Genomic DNA, 14,364 nt, shown 5'->3' on the forward strand with positions numbered 1-14,364 from the left:
GATAAACTGGAAGGGGATGTTAAGTCAAGGGCCAGTGCATTTTGTTTTTGTGGTGATGTGTTATACGCATATAAGGTATAGCATACAAGCAAGTTCATATATGTAACATACAGACAGACTGTATGTAGCTGGTGAATATGAGGCAGCAGCAAAGAAGCGATGCAGGAGACCGAGGGGACAGTTGCTGTAAGAAAGAAGTCTTGAGGCAAGAGGAAGGGGTCCGGTGCTCAAATGCAGAGTGTGTGGGTAGAGGTGCAGGTGAGTTGGTAGATGTGGTGGCAGGAGATGGAAATAACTTTCTGACTGCTTCTATTTTCTTAATGAAGTAGGAAGCAGAGTAATCAGCAAAGAGAATTCGAAGATGTATATCATTTTGAAAGAGAGAGAAGAAGATGTGTTGTGTGTTGTCCGGTACAGTATGAGAGAAGATGGCCCAGGAGACTGTAGTATGATCCTTGGGTTTCATTAAGGTCGTGCTAAGGTCATGAACTTAAAGTGAAACCAGCCATCGTGGGCGGGAGGGTTTCAGCCATGTTTGATAGCTGGCTAACCAACCGGCTTACCCACTTGCTGCAGTTGATTTAGGTAATTCCTAATTTTAGCACACTTTGTGTTCTTCCAAATAACATTTTGCTAAACTTTTTACAGATAAACCTTTTTACAAATCCATAACTCTTTAGGTTGCAGTCTTAGAAATAGAATTGCTGATTGAAAGGGCATGTTTATTTTTAAAGCTTATGCTAGAAACTACCAGAATGCCCTCCGGAAAATTATATACCACTATTTTCCCACAAACGCTAGTGTCTGTTTTCCCATGCCCTTGCTCAAACAAGGCAGTGTAGCGTTACACAATTAAACATATGCATTGTTGTAACAGTTTTGTGCCAATTTGCTAGACAAAAGGTGGGGTGCCTCATTATTCTAATTTGTAGTTATATTTATTTGATGACCAGCGAGCATGCATATCTTTGCATATTGGCCATTTTATAATTTGTTCTTTTAAAAAAAAAAAAGTTTTGTTTTTTTTTCCATTGATCTCTGTACCCAACATAGGGTTTGAACTCATAACCCCGAGATCAAGAGTAGCATGCTCTTCTGACTGAGCCAACCAGGCGCCCCTATATTTGTTCTTTTGTAAACTGTCTTTTCATGTCCTTGGCTCATTTTTCTTCCAGGACATTTCTTACTAGTTTGTAGGAGCTCTTGATATATGAATGATAATAATCTGTCACATACAAAGTAAATTGTCATTCATGCTGAGAATTTTTTGCACCAGTTGTTTTCTTTTGTTTCGGAGGTGTTCTCATGTATAAAAATTAATTTTATGTTGTTAAATCTTTTGATTTCTACTTTTGTGTGTATGCTTAGAAAGACCTTCCCTACCTCAAGATTAGCCGTGCACCTGTATTTTTCTTAGCTCTATTTAAAACTTTCTGATTCATATGCCTCTACCTTTATTCCTCTGATTCCCAAAGGTGTATAGTTCAGATTTAGTAGAAATTTATTTACCATTTCTTTTACAGCAAAGATTTGTGGAGAAGATGGACAGGTGGACCCCAACTGTTTTGTTGTGGCACAGTCCATAGTCTTTAGTGCAATGGAGCAAGAGTAAGTTAATTACATACTTTCCCATTTGCATTTTCGGGATTTGGGTTCACTCGACTAAAAACAAATGGTCTCTGAGGACTTAAGTATTTTGAATGTTTACAGGATCGTATAAGCATACTCATGCTCTAAGACTACTTTGGTTAATGGTGTCTTTTAAATATAAATTATGTGAACTCTTAAAAATAATGAAACCCGTGTTCGTTTTTAATGTTAATATTTCCTAGGTTAAAAGAATTTGTTTTTAATTCTGAAGTCATTTGGGGGTGATGTGGGTGTAGTGTGACTGTTACAATTGGTTTCTGTTCAAACAATGCCCGTGTGCAGGTGGATATCCTAATTTGTTCGTGCATATGCTTTAGGCTTAATGGATGCTGTTACTACTAAATCCACATAGATTTGTTGAAACGGCCTCCAAAGTTGTTTTGTTTTGTTTTGTTTTGTTTTAGATTAATTACTGCTGCATGCCCTTAAAAAAAAAAAATCTACATATTGATTCATTTAGCATTTCTGAAAAGGGTGCTCTGTGCAAGGCACAGTTAGATACAATGCCTGCTTTGAAGAAAATTAGAGCCTAATGAGAGAAATAGGGCATGATCTTTGGTTACCGTAATAGGAGGTAGCATGTGTCACAGAGGAAAACTACAAAGCCACCAAGAGGGGGGAGAGATTATTTCCAGGTGTAAGAACCAGGAACGACACCAGGGGAAGGGAGGTAGTGTTGACCTAGGCTTTTAAGATACAACAGGCACGGAATGGAAAGAGTGTATTTTTCCCAGTTAAGCTCTTTCCTTGGTCGTTCCCTCAAATTTTCCCTTTTTGTCCATGTGCAGGCACTTTAGTGAGTTTCTGCGAAGTCACCATTTCTGTAAATACCAGATTGAAGTGCTGACCAGTGGAACTGTTTACCTGGCTGACATTCTCTTCTGTGAGTCAGCCCTCTTTTATTTCTCTGAGGTAAAGTCTGCATTTCCTTTCACACTCTGTTAGAGCATTCCAGCCTCTGAACTAGAAATGCTGGGGCCCCCTCTATAGAAAATAACACGGAAGAGCCAAGTCGTTTCCAAAAAGATCCATTGGAATGACACAGTACTATTTTAAGTTGTATCTAATGGCAAGGGTACTTTGATGGCGTGTTAGTCAGAGTAGAGAATGTGAAAATTCAGTGTAAGATAACTCTAACTTTGAAAAACTTATTAAACATCTGCTTATAAGAGAATGCATATTTTTGATTATTTGGAGCTGTTTTAAAAAACCACAGTTTTGGTACATGATTCCAATGCACACATATTTGCAGACCAGACTTCAGAAGAGAGAAAGAAAGGTAGCAAACTCTTTCCTACTATCGTCCCTTTTACTTTAGCCACTGGATAGGATTTCTCGAGCAATGAATATATTAATCTCTTTGAGGCACACAGTTTAGTGTAATGGTATTTGTTCAGCTTCAGCAAATGAAATGCTTTTGCTGCAAAGCAAATGACTATTAAGTAGAGATGAGAGGATTTCCAGGCTCACAGAGCGTAACTTGGATACGCTTGACTCTGCCTCCCCCAAGAATAGAGCCCGTTCAGTTGATCTGCTTTCTCACTCCCTCGTTTGCCATCAGCCTAAGTCCAGCATTTGTTCCCGTTACTCTGGCTGCGTGGAGTGATGGAAATGATCAGGTATAAAAGATTTGGTCTGGTTAGTTTACTCTGTGTGTGTTTGCCAGCGAGGGACCACTAATCATCTTTACCGTGATTTTTATTCCAGTTCACTTAAGTTTGTATCCGGCAGTGTGGTTGTTCTGTTGTTAGTTTTTGTATTTTCTCCCTGCAAGAATGGCTTTATGCTTTTCAATCTCAAATAACTGTAAGTTGTTGACTGGCATTAACTGAACAAGTGGATCTGTTTTTGTGTTGTGTTTTGTGTGTGTGTGTGTGTGTGTGTGTGTGTGTGTGCGCGTGCGTGCGCGTGCGTGCGCGTCCTGTATTTTAATGGTTGGACTCAGAGATTAGAGATGGGGAGAGAAATCTGTTTATGGTCTTTTTTTCTTCTTTTGTATTTTTCCTTCCTAGTACATGGAGAAAGAGGATGCAGTGAATATCTTACAGTTCTGGTTGGCAGCAGATAACTTCCAGTCTCAGCTGGCTGCCAAGAAGGGCCAGTATGATGGACAGGAGGCACAGAATGATGCCATGATTTTATATGACAAGTGAGTTTTGTTGATGTATTCAGCGTTTGGCAAGTGTTTGTTATTTGATAGGTACTTTGGAAATAAAGATGAATAGATTCAGTCCTTGCTGTCAAGGAGCTCACAGGGAGTAGCAGAAAAGCTACGTTTCATATGGTGTGTATAGTTTTAGGACTGTTAGAACAAAGGTCTTGGGGGAATAGGAGGTCTGTGTGTGGCAAGAAGGTTGATGGTGGTGGAGTTCAGGGAGGGTTTCACAAGAGAAAGATGAGAATTGGATCCTGAAGAACGAATTGAAATTTGCTAGCCAGAGAAGGCAGGAAAGAACATTCTAGGCAGAGGGATTGGCACAAGCAAAGTCAGAGAAACTTAGGGGAATGTGGCACTTTCAGGAAACATGAGTTTGGGTAAGTAAAACTTGGGTAGGGAATATAAGCAGAAGATGGGGGCACCTGGGTGGCTCAGTTGGTTAAGTGTCCGGCTCTTGATTTCGGCCTGGATCACGATCTCACAGTCAGATGATTGAGGCCCGCATCGGGCTCTGCACTAGGCGTGGAGCCTGCTTGAGAGCCCCTCTCTCCCCTTCCTTCTGCCCGGTCCGCACACACGTGCATATGCACACGCTCTCTCTCCCCTCTCTAAAAAATAAAAAGGAAGATGAAACTAATTGGGATATATGAAAAAGGGTCTTGACTCTCTATAGGTGGATCATGTTTTGTGGTGCAGATCTGCTCAGCCTGGTTCATACTCAATGAATAACAGTTTTTCGCTTGTCTTCACTGCAAATGAGAGGATGGCAAAATCTTACAGTGAACAGACTGAAAACATTTGGTCAGTTAAGTGATAAGGCTGTGGCCAGCGCCCATACTCTGTTCATTTAATTTTCCATATTCTGTAAAGAAAAGTAATATGCTATTTGTATCCACAAGCAACTGCTAAGAGGATAACTTGATGGTAGAGGAGAATCCATGGACTGTCAGGGTTGGGAGAGAGCTGAGTGCATCTAGGTCAGTGATTCTTAAACATTGCTCTGCAAGTTCTTGCTGGGCTGTCTGTGTGAAAATCACCTGGGGGCTTGTTAAAAATAGGTTTCCAGTCCTCCCTGAGAGATTCTGATTCAGCATGTTTGAGATATGACCCAGGAATCTTTATTTTTAGAAGATTCCCCAGATGATGCTGATGAATAGCCAGATTAGGGATCTAGTCCGATTTTCCCATTTTGCAGATGATAAAATGAAGGCCCAGAGACGTAGTGACTTTCTCAAAGTCACAGGGCGAGTTAGTGGCATAACTTAAGCTGGAATACAGTTCTTAATGTTTTCTCAGTGTTTATTTTAGTATAATGTATTTGTGGGAAATATTATATAAGTAATATTGTTACATGGACGTTGAAATAGCAGATGTTTACATTTAGAAATTTGGTCTGAGATGCTCCAAAATTCCAATCATGGAAGAGTATTTACCAGCTTACTCATTACAAGATGGGAGACTAACTGTCTGTTAAGAAAAGGCTGATAACAAAAAATATATATGTATATTTTTTTATGCTGGAACAGAAAAATGGTACTAGTAGTGAGATCCTGGCTGGAGGTCAGTAACCCCACAGAGCAGAGAGTCTGTTTTCCTACTGGATCCCATTGTCACATTGGGAGCCTTTTGTAAATGAGGGTTACCGTATGGCATCCCACTCGCACTGTCATTTTGTCAAGTTCATTGGGCCAAATTTGACTTTACCAATCCCTGTTTGTTTTTATGTGTTCTGTATATCATGTATGTAACATCACAGTCCTATCTAATCAGTCTTTATTTGTATCGTAGACAGGACTTAGAAGTCCCTAAGATGGTATTTTTCTTTTAATCCTCCTTTTTTGGTATCCACTTTATAATCAGCTTACCAAGACACTAGTTTTGCATTATATCTTAAGAAGTTAGAAATCTTTGAGGTATCACTGATCAATTACTCCTTCTCCTTTCTGCACCCAGTCATCAAGTCCTGTTATCCTATCCAAATACATCAAATCCACCTGCTTGCCCCTCACTGTTCTTTTATTTTGAATTCCTACTTGTACATTACTTGGGTCTCTTAGTTATGATGGCATGTTCTTATTGTGGCCTGTGCAGAGATTTTTTCTGCTCCCTTTCCAGGGGAAATAACTGTGTCTTACCCTCCTTTAAGTCGATTTCTCTCTCCCAAGTGCTGAACAGAGAATGGGTACCCATTCAATGTGTGTGATTGATTGATTTCTTTGTGTCAGTTGACCCTCAGAAAACTTAAACAAGGGCTAAGGATGACGGAAGGAGATAATACAAAGGTAGCAAGTTGACTTTAGGGCCGTGGGAATCAAGGTTGCAGCCCAGCTGTCAGCCAGTTCTAGAGTCCTAGGTCTGCGGGCTGAATCGAGTAGCCTCATAGAAGATTCTCTAGTGTAGGTACCAAAAGTTGCTTCTACTGGCTGTGGAATTTGGTTTTACTTTCTTTGGCTGTCTTTGTACCATAGGTACTTCTCCCTCCAAGCCACACATCCTCTTGGATTTGATGATGTTGTGCGATTAGAAATCGAATCCAATATCTGCAGGGAAGGTGGGCCACTCCCTAACTGTTTCACAACTCCATTACGTCAGGCCTGGACGACCATGGAGAAGGTAACCAAGAACTTCAAAAATATTAAAACCGCGAGAAGTTTTTACTGGTGAAACCCAGAAAACATAACACGGGAAAAACCAAATGTAACAGAACAGTGGAAAATGGAAACAGTGGAGCATAGTGATTAAGAGCAGAGGCTTTGACTCTGACTTGGTATGTATTCATCTTAACCTTTATAGGCTGAGTGACCTCAGGCAGTTACTGAAATTCTTTAATGCCGTTTTCCTCACCTGTAAAATGGAGATAGTATGGATACTTAAAGTTATTTTAAGGATTAAAATGAGGTAAGATGGATGCAGTTACTATTAATGTTACGCCTGACACATAGTAAGCATTAAAAAATGTCAATGGCTATTAACATAGCCTGTTGTTATCACATTTTCAAAAATGATTCGATAGCAATATTGGGTGAAGTTAGCCTAGGGGTGTTCCAGATATTTCATCAATATCTGTCAACAGGGCTAGAGTGCTAGTTTTGTGTATCATAACTTCTGGGGTATCACTGATAGCTTATTAATAATAAGGTGTTGGAATTTGTGAATGATTTATTCTTCTAATGAACGAGAGCAGATTTTGCCAGGAATTGCACAGAGCCCAGGATAAGCCCATGAGGTTCTGTTGCTTATGTATGTCATGTGTATCTAGGTGGGAAAGGGTTAAGTAAGCACTGTTAAATAAGACTACACATAAAAACTGAATTTCAGGAACATGGAAGAGTTACATATAAAATTCAAATCATTAAAATCTAGTGCTAAACTGAGTAGAGTATCAGCTATGGCCCAGGGATAATTTTTTTCAATTGAACTAAATGAAATTAAGGTTAAAATCTTTCTGATCTTAAAGGAAAAGTTCCAAATCTGCATCATGTGAAGAGTGCAAGCTTTCTGGGTAAAAAAGAAAATTAAAATACACAGAAAAACAGAACATAAAAATATTTCTTATAAAATGTATATATGTGAAAGAACTTACACTAATTTTAAGAATACTATCAAGTAGATAAATGAGAAAAAGACCTAGATGGTTTGTTCATCAGTACTTTGAGAATTTCTGTGCTAGGTATTGGTGTTTCAGGGGTAAACGAAGAAATGTGGTTTCTGCCCTCTTGGAGCTCTGTCTATAAAGAAGGCACAAGTTAAAAACATGTTAAGTGCCACCGTCATGGGCTAAGTGCTATGAAGGAAAAGTTGGTGATAGGAAATGCCAGTAATAAGCATGGGAGCTTATTCAGCATCATTAATAATTTTTAAATGCAAAGAAAAACATCCATCATTAGGCACTTATTTAACAATGATTTGGAAAAACACAATCCAGTGTTGGAAAGCCGGTCTCAAAACAGACACGTTGATATATTGCCAATGATACAAATTAGCAACATCCTTCTGAAGAGTAAACTGGCCATATATATCAAAGCTAGAATGTTCATGCTGTTTAACTCAATAATCACACAGCTGGTAATTTATCTTAAGGAAATCAGTTCAAAAGTAAATTATCAATACATACACCTGGACTTTAATATTTATAGCAAACCAGAAAAATGTAGTGTCAGGTTATATTCACTCCCTGCATGTTTTCTGGTCACTAAGAAGTCTAAATATCAAGTCTGTGTAATAGTTTTATGGCAAGTGTTTTTTAGGGAAAAAAACCTACAAATTGTACTCTTAATTGTAGTCACAATGTAAACTGTGTATGAAGGGATAATACTTGGTAGTGTGACAAAATCATTTGTACCACCTGGTAGAACTGCGGGTAAAATTTTGTTTGCAAATAAAATTTTAGTCGTATTTGGTTTCAACTTTAAAATAATGCTTGTCCTCTTTTTCAGGTCTTTTTGCCTGGCTTTTTATCCAGCAATCTTTATTATAAATATTTGAATGATCTCATCCATTCGGTTCGAGGAGATGAATTTCTGGGAGGGAACGTTTCACTGGCTGCTCATGGCTCTGTCGGCCCTCCTGATGACTCTCACCCAGGCAGTTCCGATGGCTCAGCTTCTCAGGTATTGACCAGTTTGCCTCTGCCATTAGGAAGAAAAGCGTACGAATCCTTTCCTTCAAATACCAGTAACAGATTTTGTTTGTAAGTTTTAGTTGCAGAAGAAACGAAAGAGAAAATAAAATTAGCCTACTTACTGTATGTTCTAATCAGAGTATCCGTGGTGATTACCAGTATATTATATCGTAAGGTATTGTCCTCTTTCATTCAGGCCATTATTCTGCTTGACACTCCAGCTGGTGCTCTCCGTAATCAAATAATACGCATTTAGAGCCTCTGAAGAGCTAGTTAGTGTAATTACTTGGGAAATTTTAGTAACTACACTGGGGATGCTTTTCTTATAGAATAATTGAGTGAATGCCTAGATTTGTTAATACTGTATTTCACTGAAGAGCTTTTGATTTTATTTTAAATTCTAGTGCCATTGCACATTTCCTCAACCTTTTTTTTTTTTTTTTTGGAGTACTTTCATGTATCAGACTTCTTGGATTCTCTCCAAAATCACATTAAATGGGTTGTCCCCAAGAGAAGAGATCTAGGGAAGTGCTAAAAAGTTAACTGATTTTTTTCAAGTCTCACAGTAAGTGAAGAGCCAAAACATATTCCCTGTCTAGTGTTCTTTGCCGTAATGTAGCATAATTGTTTTCTCATTACACTGTTGACACATAAATAAATAACACTTCAGATTTTTTGACACAGGGCCCTGGATAATTTTCTTAATTTATAAGAATACTATTTATTACCATTAACAAAGCTCTCCCCAGTACCTTTTCCTCCTGTTTAGGTTACCTGCTGAATGTGGTTGCCATTTTGTTTTTTGATACAGGCTAGAGGGTTTTGTTTTTATTTAGGCACTTACAGGGTCTAAGTGCTGACCATAAAATATAGTTTTACATTGTTGGTTGAAGTATAATATATGTACAGAAAACTCCTATAACTATATAGCTTAAAGAATTTTCATAAACAGACCTAACGCATGTATCCCAGTATCCAAATCAAGAAACATAACAGTACCAGTATGTGATAAACTCTCTTGTGCCCCCCTCTAGTCACTGTCCTCCCTGCCAGGTAGCTACTATCCTGATTTTGATGGTGTGGGTTCGTGTTACCTGTTCAGTTATATAATTGAAATCATTCCTTATATATTCTTTCTTTCTTTTCCTTTATTTCTTTCATACAGCTTTATTGAAATGGAATTCACAAATCATACAGTTCATTCATTTATGTTACATAATACAGTGGTGTTTAGTATATTCATAGAGTTGCTTAACTGTCACCACAGCCAATTTAAAAGTTTTTCACCTAAGAAAAAAACCGTGTGTCCTTTACTACCCTCCAAATCCTCCACTCCTCCAGCCCTAGGCTACTCCTAATCTACTTTCTATCTCTGTAGATTTGCCTGTTCTGGTCATTGGAGCCATACGATATGTGGTCTTTTGTGACTGGCTTCCTTCACTTAGCATGATGTTTTCAAGGTTCATCCATGTTTAGGGTGTATCAGAACTAGTCCTCTTTTATGAACAAATAACATCCCCTTTTACACACATACCACATTTTGTTTATCCATCAGTTGATGGACATTGGGGTTGTTTCTCTCTTTTGGCTGTTAGGAATAATGCTGTTGTACAAGTTTTTGTGTGGATATGGGTTTTCATTTCTCTTGTGTATATACCTAGAAGTAGAACTGTTAGATCAAATAATTGCTCTATTTAACTGTCTTAATTACCATTGCTTGGGTAACAAGTTTTAAAATCAGGAACTGAGAGTCTTCCAACTTAGTTCTTCTTTTTCAAGATTGTTTTGACTTCTCGAGGTCCCTTGAGTTTTCAAATGCATTTAAGGATCAGTTTGTCAACTTCTATGAAGAAGCCAGCCAGGACTCTGATAGAGACTGTATTGACTCCATAGATCAATTTGGGACATATTGCTGTCTTAACAATACTTAATATTGTAATCCATGTACACAGGATGCCTTTCATTTATTCACATCTTTTATAATTTCTTCCAATAACATTTTGTAGTTTTCAAGTATCCATTTGGTATTTCTTGTTTATTCTAAATATTGTATTCTTTTTGATACTATTATAAATGGAATTTTTTTCTCATATTCACATTTTCATTGTAAGTGTATAGAAGTATAACTTTTTTAATCGAGATAAAATTCACTTGACATAAAGTTAACTATCATAAAGTGTATAATTCAGTGACATTTAGTATATTCACCGTGTTGTACAACCATTACTACTGTCTGGTTCCAGACTTTTCATCACCCCAAATGGAAACCTAGCTAATGAAACATAAAGCTGTCACTTCCCATGCCCACCTGTGTTTTCTTCTAAGAGTTTAGGCCTTGGATCCATTTTGAGTTAGGTTTGCATGTTGTGTGAGGTAAGGTCCAACTTTATTTTTTTGTATGTGGGTATCTGGTCCCAGGACCATTTATTGAGAAAACTATTCTTTTACCATTGAAGGATCTTGGCATCTTTGTCAAAAATCATTTGACCTTAGGGGCGCCTGGGTGGCTCAGTTGGTTGAGTGTCTGACTCTTGGTTTCGGCTCAGGTTATGATCTCACAGTTCATGGGTTCGAACCCAGCATCGCTCTGTCAGTGCAGAGCCTGCTTGGGATTCTCTGTCTCCCTCTCTCTCTTTGCTACTCCCCCACTCAATCGCACGCGCTCTCTCTCTCTCTCTCTCAAAATAAATAAACTTAAATTTATTTATTTATTTTTTAAATCATTTGACCTTAGATACATGGGTTTTATTTCTGGACTCTCAGTTCTACTTCATTGATCTACATGTCTTTTCTTACGCCAATACTAATATTGTTTTAATTATTACAGCTTAATAAGTTTCGAAATCAGAAGCTGTGAGTCCTCCAACTCACATTCCATTCATAAGATTATTTTGGCTATTCTGGGTCCCTTACGATTCCATATGAATTTTAGGATCAGGTTTACATTGAATCTGTAGATTGCTTTGGGATGTATTGCCATTTAAGTCTTCCAGTCCATGCACATGGGACGTCATCCCATTTATTTAAGCCTTTAATTTCTTTCATTGATGTTTTGTAGTTTTCAGTGTACAAGTCTTAATACCTCCTTGAGTTATTTTATTCCTGAATATTTTGTTCTTTTTGATGCTATTATAAATACTTTCTCCATTTCTTTTTCTTCACTGGTAATGCATAGAAATATAACTTTTTTGTGTGTTGATCTTGTACCTCAACTTTACTGAATTCATTTGTTAACTCTAATAGTTTTCTTGTGGATTCTTTAGGATTTTTTTTTTTATATAAGATCATGTCACCTGCTAGTAGAAATAGTTTTCTCTCTTCCTATCCTCTTTGAATGCCTTTTATTTGCTTATCTTGCCTGATTGCTCTAGCTAAAACTTCCAGTACAGTGCTGAACAGAAGTGGTGAAAGTTGGCATCCTTGTCTTATTCCTGACCTCATGAGGAAAGCTTTCAGTTTTTTAATCTTTTAATATGTTGTTAGGTATGGATTTTTCATAAATGCTTTTTATTAAGTTGAGGAAATTTCCCAGTATTCCTAATTGTCGAATTTTTTTTTTTTTTTTTATCATGAAAGGTATTGGATTCTGTCAAATGTTCTCTCTGTATCAATGGAAGTGGTCATGTGGGTTTTGGTTTTTACTCTGTTGATATGGTGTACTACATTAATTGATTATCAGACGTTAAACCAACCTTGCATACCTGGGATAACTCACTTGGTGGTGGTATGTAATTATTTTTATAAGTTTGCTAGTATTTTGTTAGGGTTTTGCATCAATTCTTACACTGATCTCGTAGTTTTCTTTTCTTGTGATGTCCAGTTTTGGTAACTGAGTTAACAGTAGCCTCAAGGAAGTATTCTGTCTTCTTTATTTGGGTGCCTCTTTCTTTTTACTTATTTACCCCTTCTTAGCACATAAAGAGAACCCCATGTACTGTGGAGTGTGTTCTGTAAGCATCTGTTCCTATACCTTAACCATGGATGTTAACCTATACGTGAGTCATGGGTATTAACCTGTACCTTAGTCACAGATTTTAAACATGTTCCTGCCTTTCGTTACTTTAAACAGTGCTACAGTGAATAATAATCTTGCATATTAGTCATTTTGTTGAGCTGAGTCTGTCTGTAATTGAATTTTTAGAAGTGGAATAACTGAGAAAACACATGGCTCTGGTATTTTATAGAAACAACAATTCTGACTTGCTTTTTCGTGGGATGAGGAGTGGGAGATAACATGCTGGAGGAGAACTTACTACACTCTTCTAGCTGGTCATTTTAGAAAGTTTTCTTCAGCTTCTCTTGGCCTCACTGAAGATCAAAAGTATGCGTGTTTATTTTGTAAAAGTTAGCTAAGCTATATATACCTGGATGGATGGGTGTCTTGCACCCTTGGGAACACAATGCCTGTAAAGACCGCACATTTGTTAGATCACCAGGAAAACAAACAGATTTGGCATTAAAAGCTTGGGTCGTACACTTTAATATTGTGCTTTCTCCTGCAGTTATATTTCGAGGTTACATTTCAGAATCATTACTGTTTCGCATCTCAGTCATGATGGGGTTGAGTGAAAATTATGTGTATTTCAATTACTGAAGATTTTGTACAAATCTTTCCTATCTCAAACCCAGGATTGTTTGATTCCCAAATAATATACTGCTGATTTTACAATTTCTGTTGTAGTCCAGTATGAAAAAAGCCAGTGTTAAAATTCTGAAAAATTTTGATGAAGCGATCATTGTGGATGCTGCCAGTTTGGATCCAGAATCTTTGTATCAGCGGACATATGCAGGGTAAGCTTGACTGAGTGTCTAAAATGTTTACAAGTTTATGGAATTTTGTCTCTTTTATTTTTCAATTTAAAATTTAAAAATTTGGGGGGTACCGGGTGGCTCAGTTGGTTAAACGTCTGACACGGGCTCAGGTCATGATCTCTCAGTTGATGAGTTCAAGCCCCGCATCACGTTTTGTGCTGACAGCTCAGACCCTGGGGCCTGCTTCGGATTCTGTGTCTCCCTCTCTCTCTGTCCCTCCCCTACTCATGTTCTATCTCTCTTTGTCTCAAAAATAAATAAACATTAAAAACAATTAAGATTTAAAAATTGTTTCCCATCTATTATATAGCCAGCACTTACTCATATAGAGTATGCAGTAGACCATGGTTAAGAGTGAAGGCTCAGGAGTGACTTCCTGGGTTTTTATCTTGGCTCAGCCACTTATTGGAAAACTACTTAACCTCTTGGTGTCTCAGTTTTTTCATTTCTAAATTGAGAAAAATATTACTGCTTCATTGGGTTGTTGATTAAATGAGGTAATACACAAAAAGCATTTAAAACCTTGCCTAATATCTAGTAAACACTCCATACATGTCATTACCGTCATCATTCCACCATGCTATACAAGGTTGATGAGTATCATGTTTATCTGACAGGTCTTAGGCTGTATCTCTTCCATGTTTCATTTGGTTAGTATGTTAGCTATTTCAAAGTCTGTCTTAAAAGCAAAAGTAAAGTACAGTGACTAATACTGTGTAACTAATACTTGAAAATGGAATAAAATTATTTCTTTGTATTTAATTAAGAATTGGATGTTTAATTTATCCTGTAACAAAAAGACATCAATTCCTAGCACATACCATTTGCTGACCTTTACCACAGATCAGATCACAAAATCACTTCCTCCTCTCTAAAGATGGCTTGATTAACATATAAACCTGTGTAAAGTCTTGATTACCCTACTCAGACCCAACCCCAGTCCCGGCAATGCCATAAAAAGGGATTTCAACATGTTTAATTGAGTTTATCAGAAAGTAACAGTGATATTTGGGAGACCAGGGAGTCGTGGGATGTACTTTGAAGTAAATTAAAGCTGTGGGACCATATTGTCTTCAGAAAGCATGCTTTAGCTGCATCAATGTGGTGATCTGTATCTCTTCTT

The 14,364-nt window shown here is 37.6% G+C and overlaps 1 protein-coding gene across 5 annotated transcripts in view; it reads left to right on the top strand.

The window, feature by feature from the left end:
- The window catches only part of AKAP10 (A-kinase anchoring protein 10), an 85,317-nt gene that overhangs the window by 53,237 nt on the left and 17,716 nt on the right, over window positions 1–14,364 (top strand). For 4 of the 5 annotated variants that reach the window (XR_006196820.1, XM_042917538.1, XM_042917536.1 and 1 more), the window contains exons 6-11: window positions 1,524–1,608; window positions 2,439–2,562; window positions 3,663–3,799; window positions 6,277–6,421; window positions 8,245–8,418; window positions 13,111–13,220. Coding sequence is in view for 4 of the 5 variants with exons in the window: in XM_042917538.1 (XP_042773472.1) it covers window positions 1,524–1,608; window positions 2,439–2,562; window positions 3,663–3,799; window positions 6,277–6,421; window positions 8,245–8,418; window positions 13,111–13,220 (775 nt within the window). In the remaining variant the exon portion in view is untranslated. The remainder of the gene's footprint in view (window positions 1–1,523; window positions 1,609–2,438; window positions 2,563–3,662; window positions 3,800–6,276; window positions 6,422–8,244; window positions 8,419–13,110; window positions 13,221–14,364) is intronic. The other variant, XM_042917539.1, reaches the window with a different exon arrangement.

This window comes from Panthera leo, chromosome E1 (genome assembly GCF_018350215.1).
Source record: "Panthera leo isolate Ple1 chromosome E1, P.leo_Ple1_pat1.1, whole genome shotgun sequence".
Classification (NCBI taxonomy): domain Eukaryota; kingdom Metazoa; phylum Chordata; class Mammalia; order Carnivora; family Felidae; genus Panthera; species Panthera leo.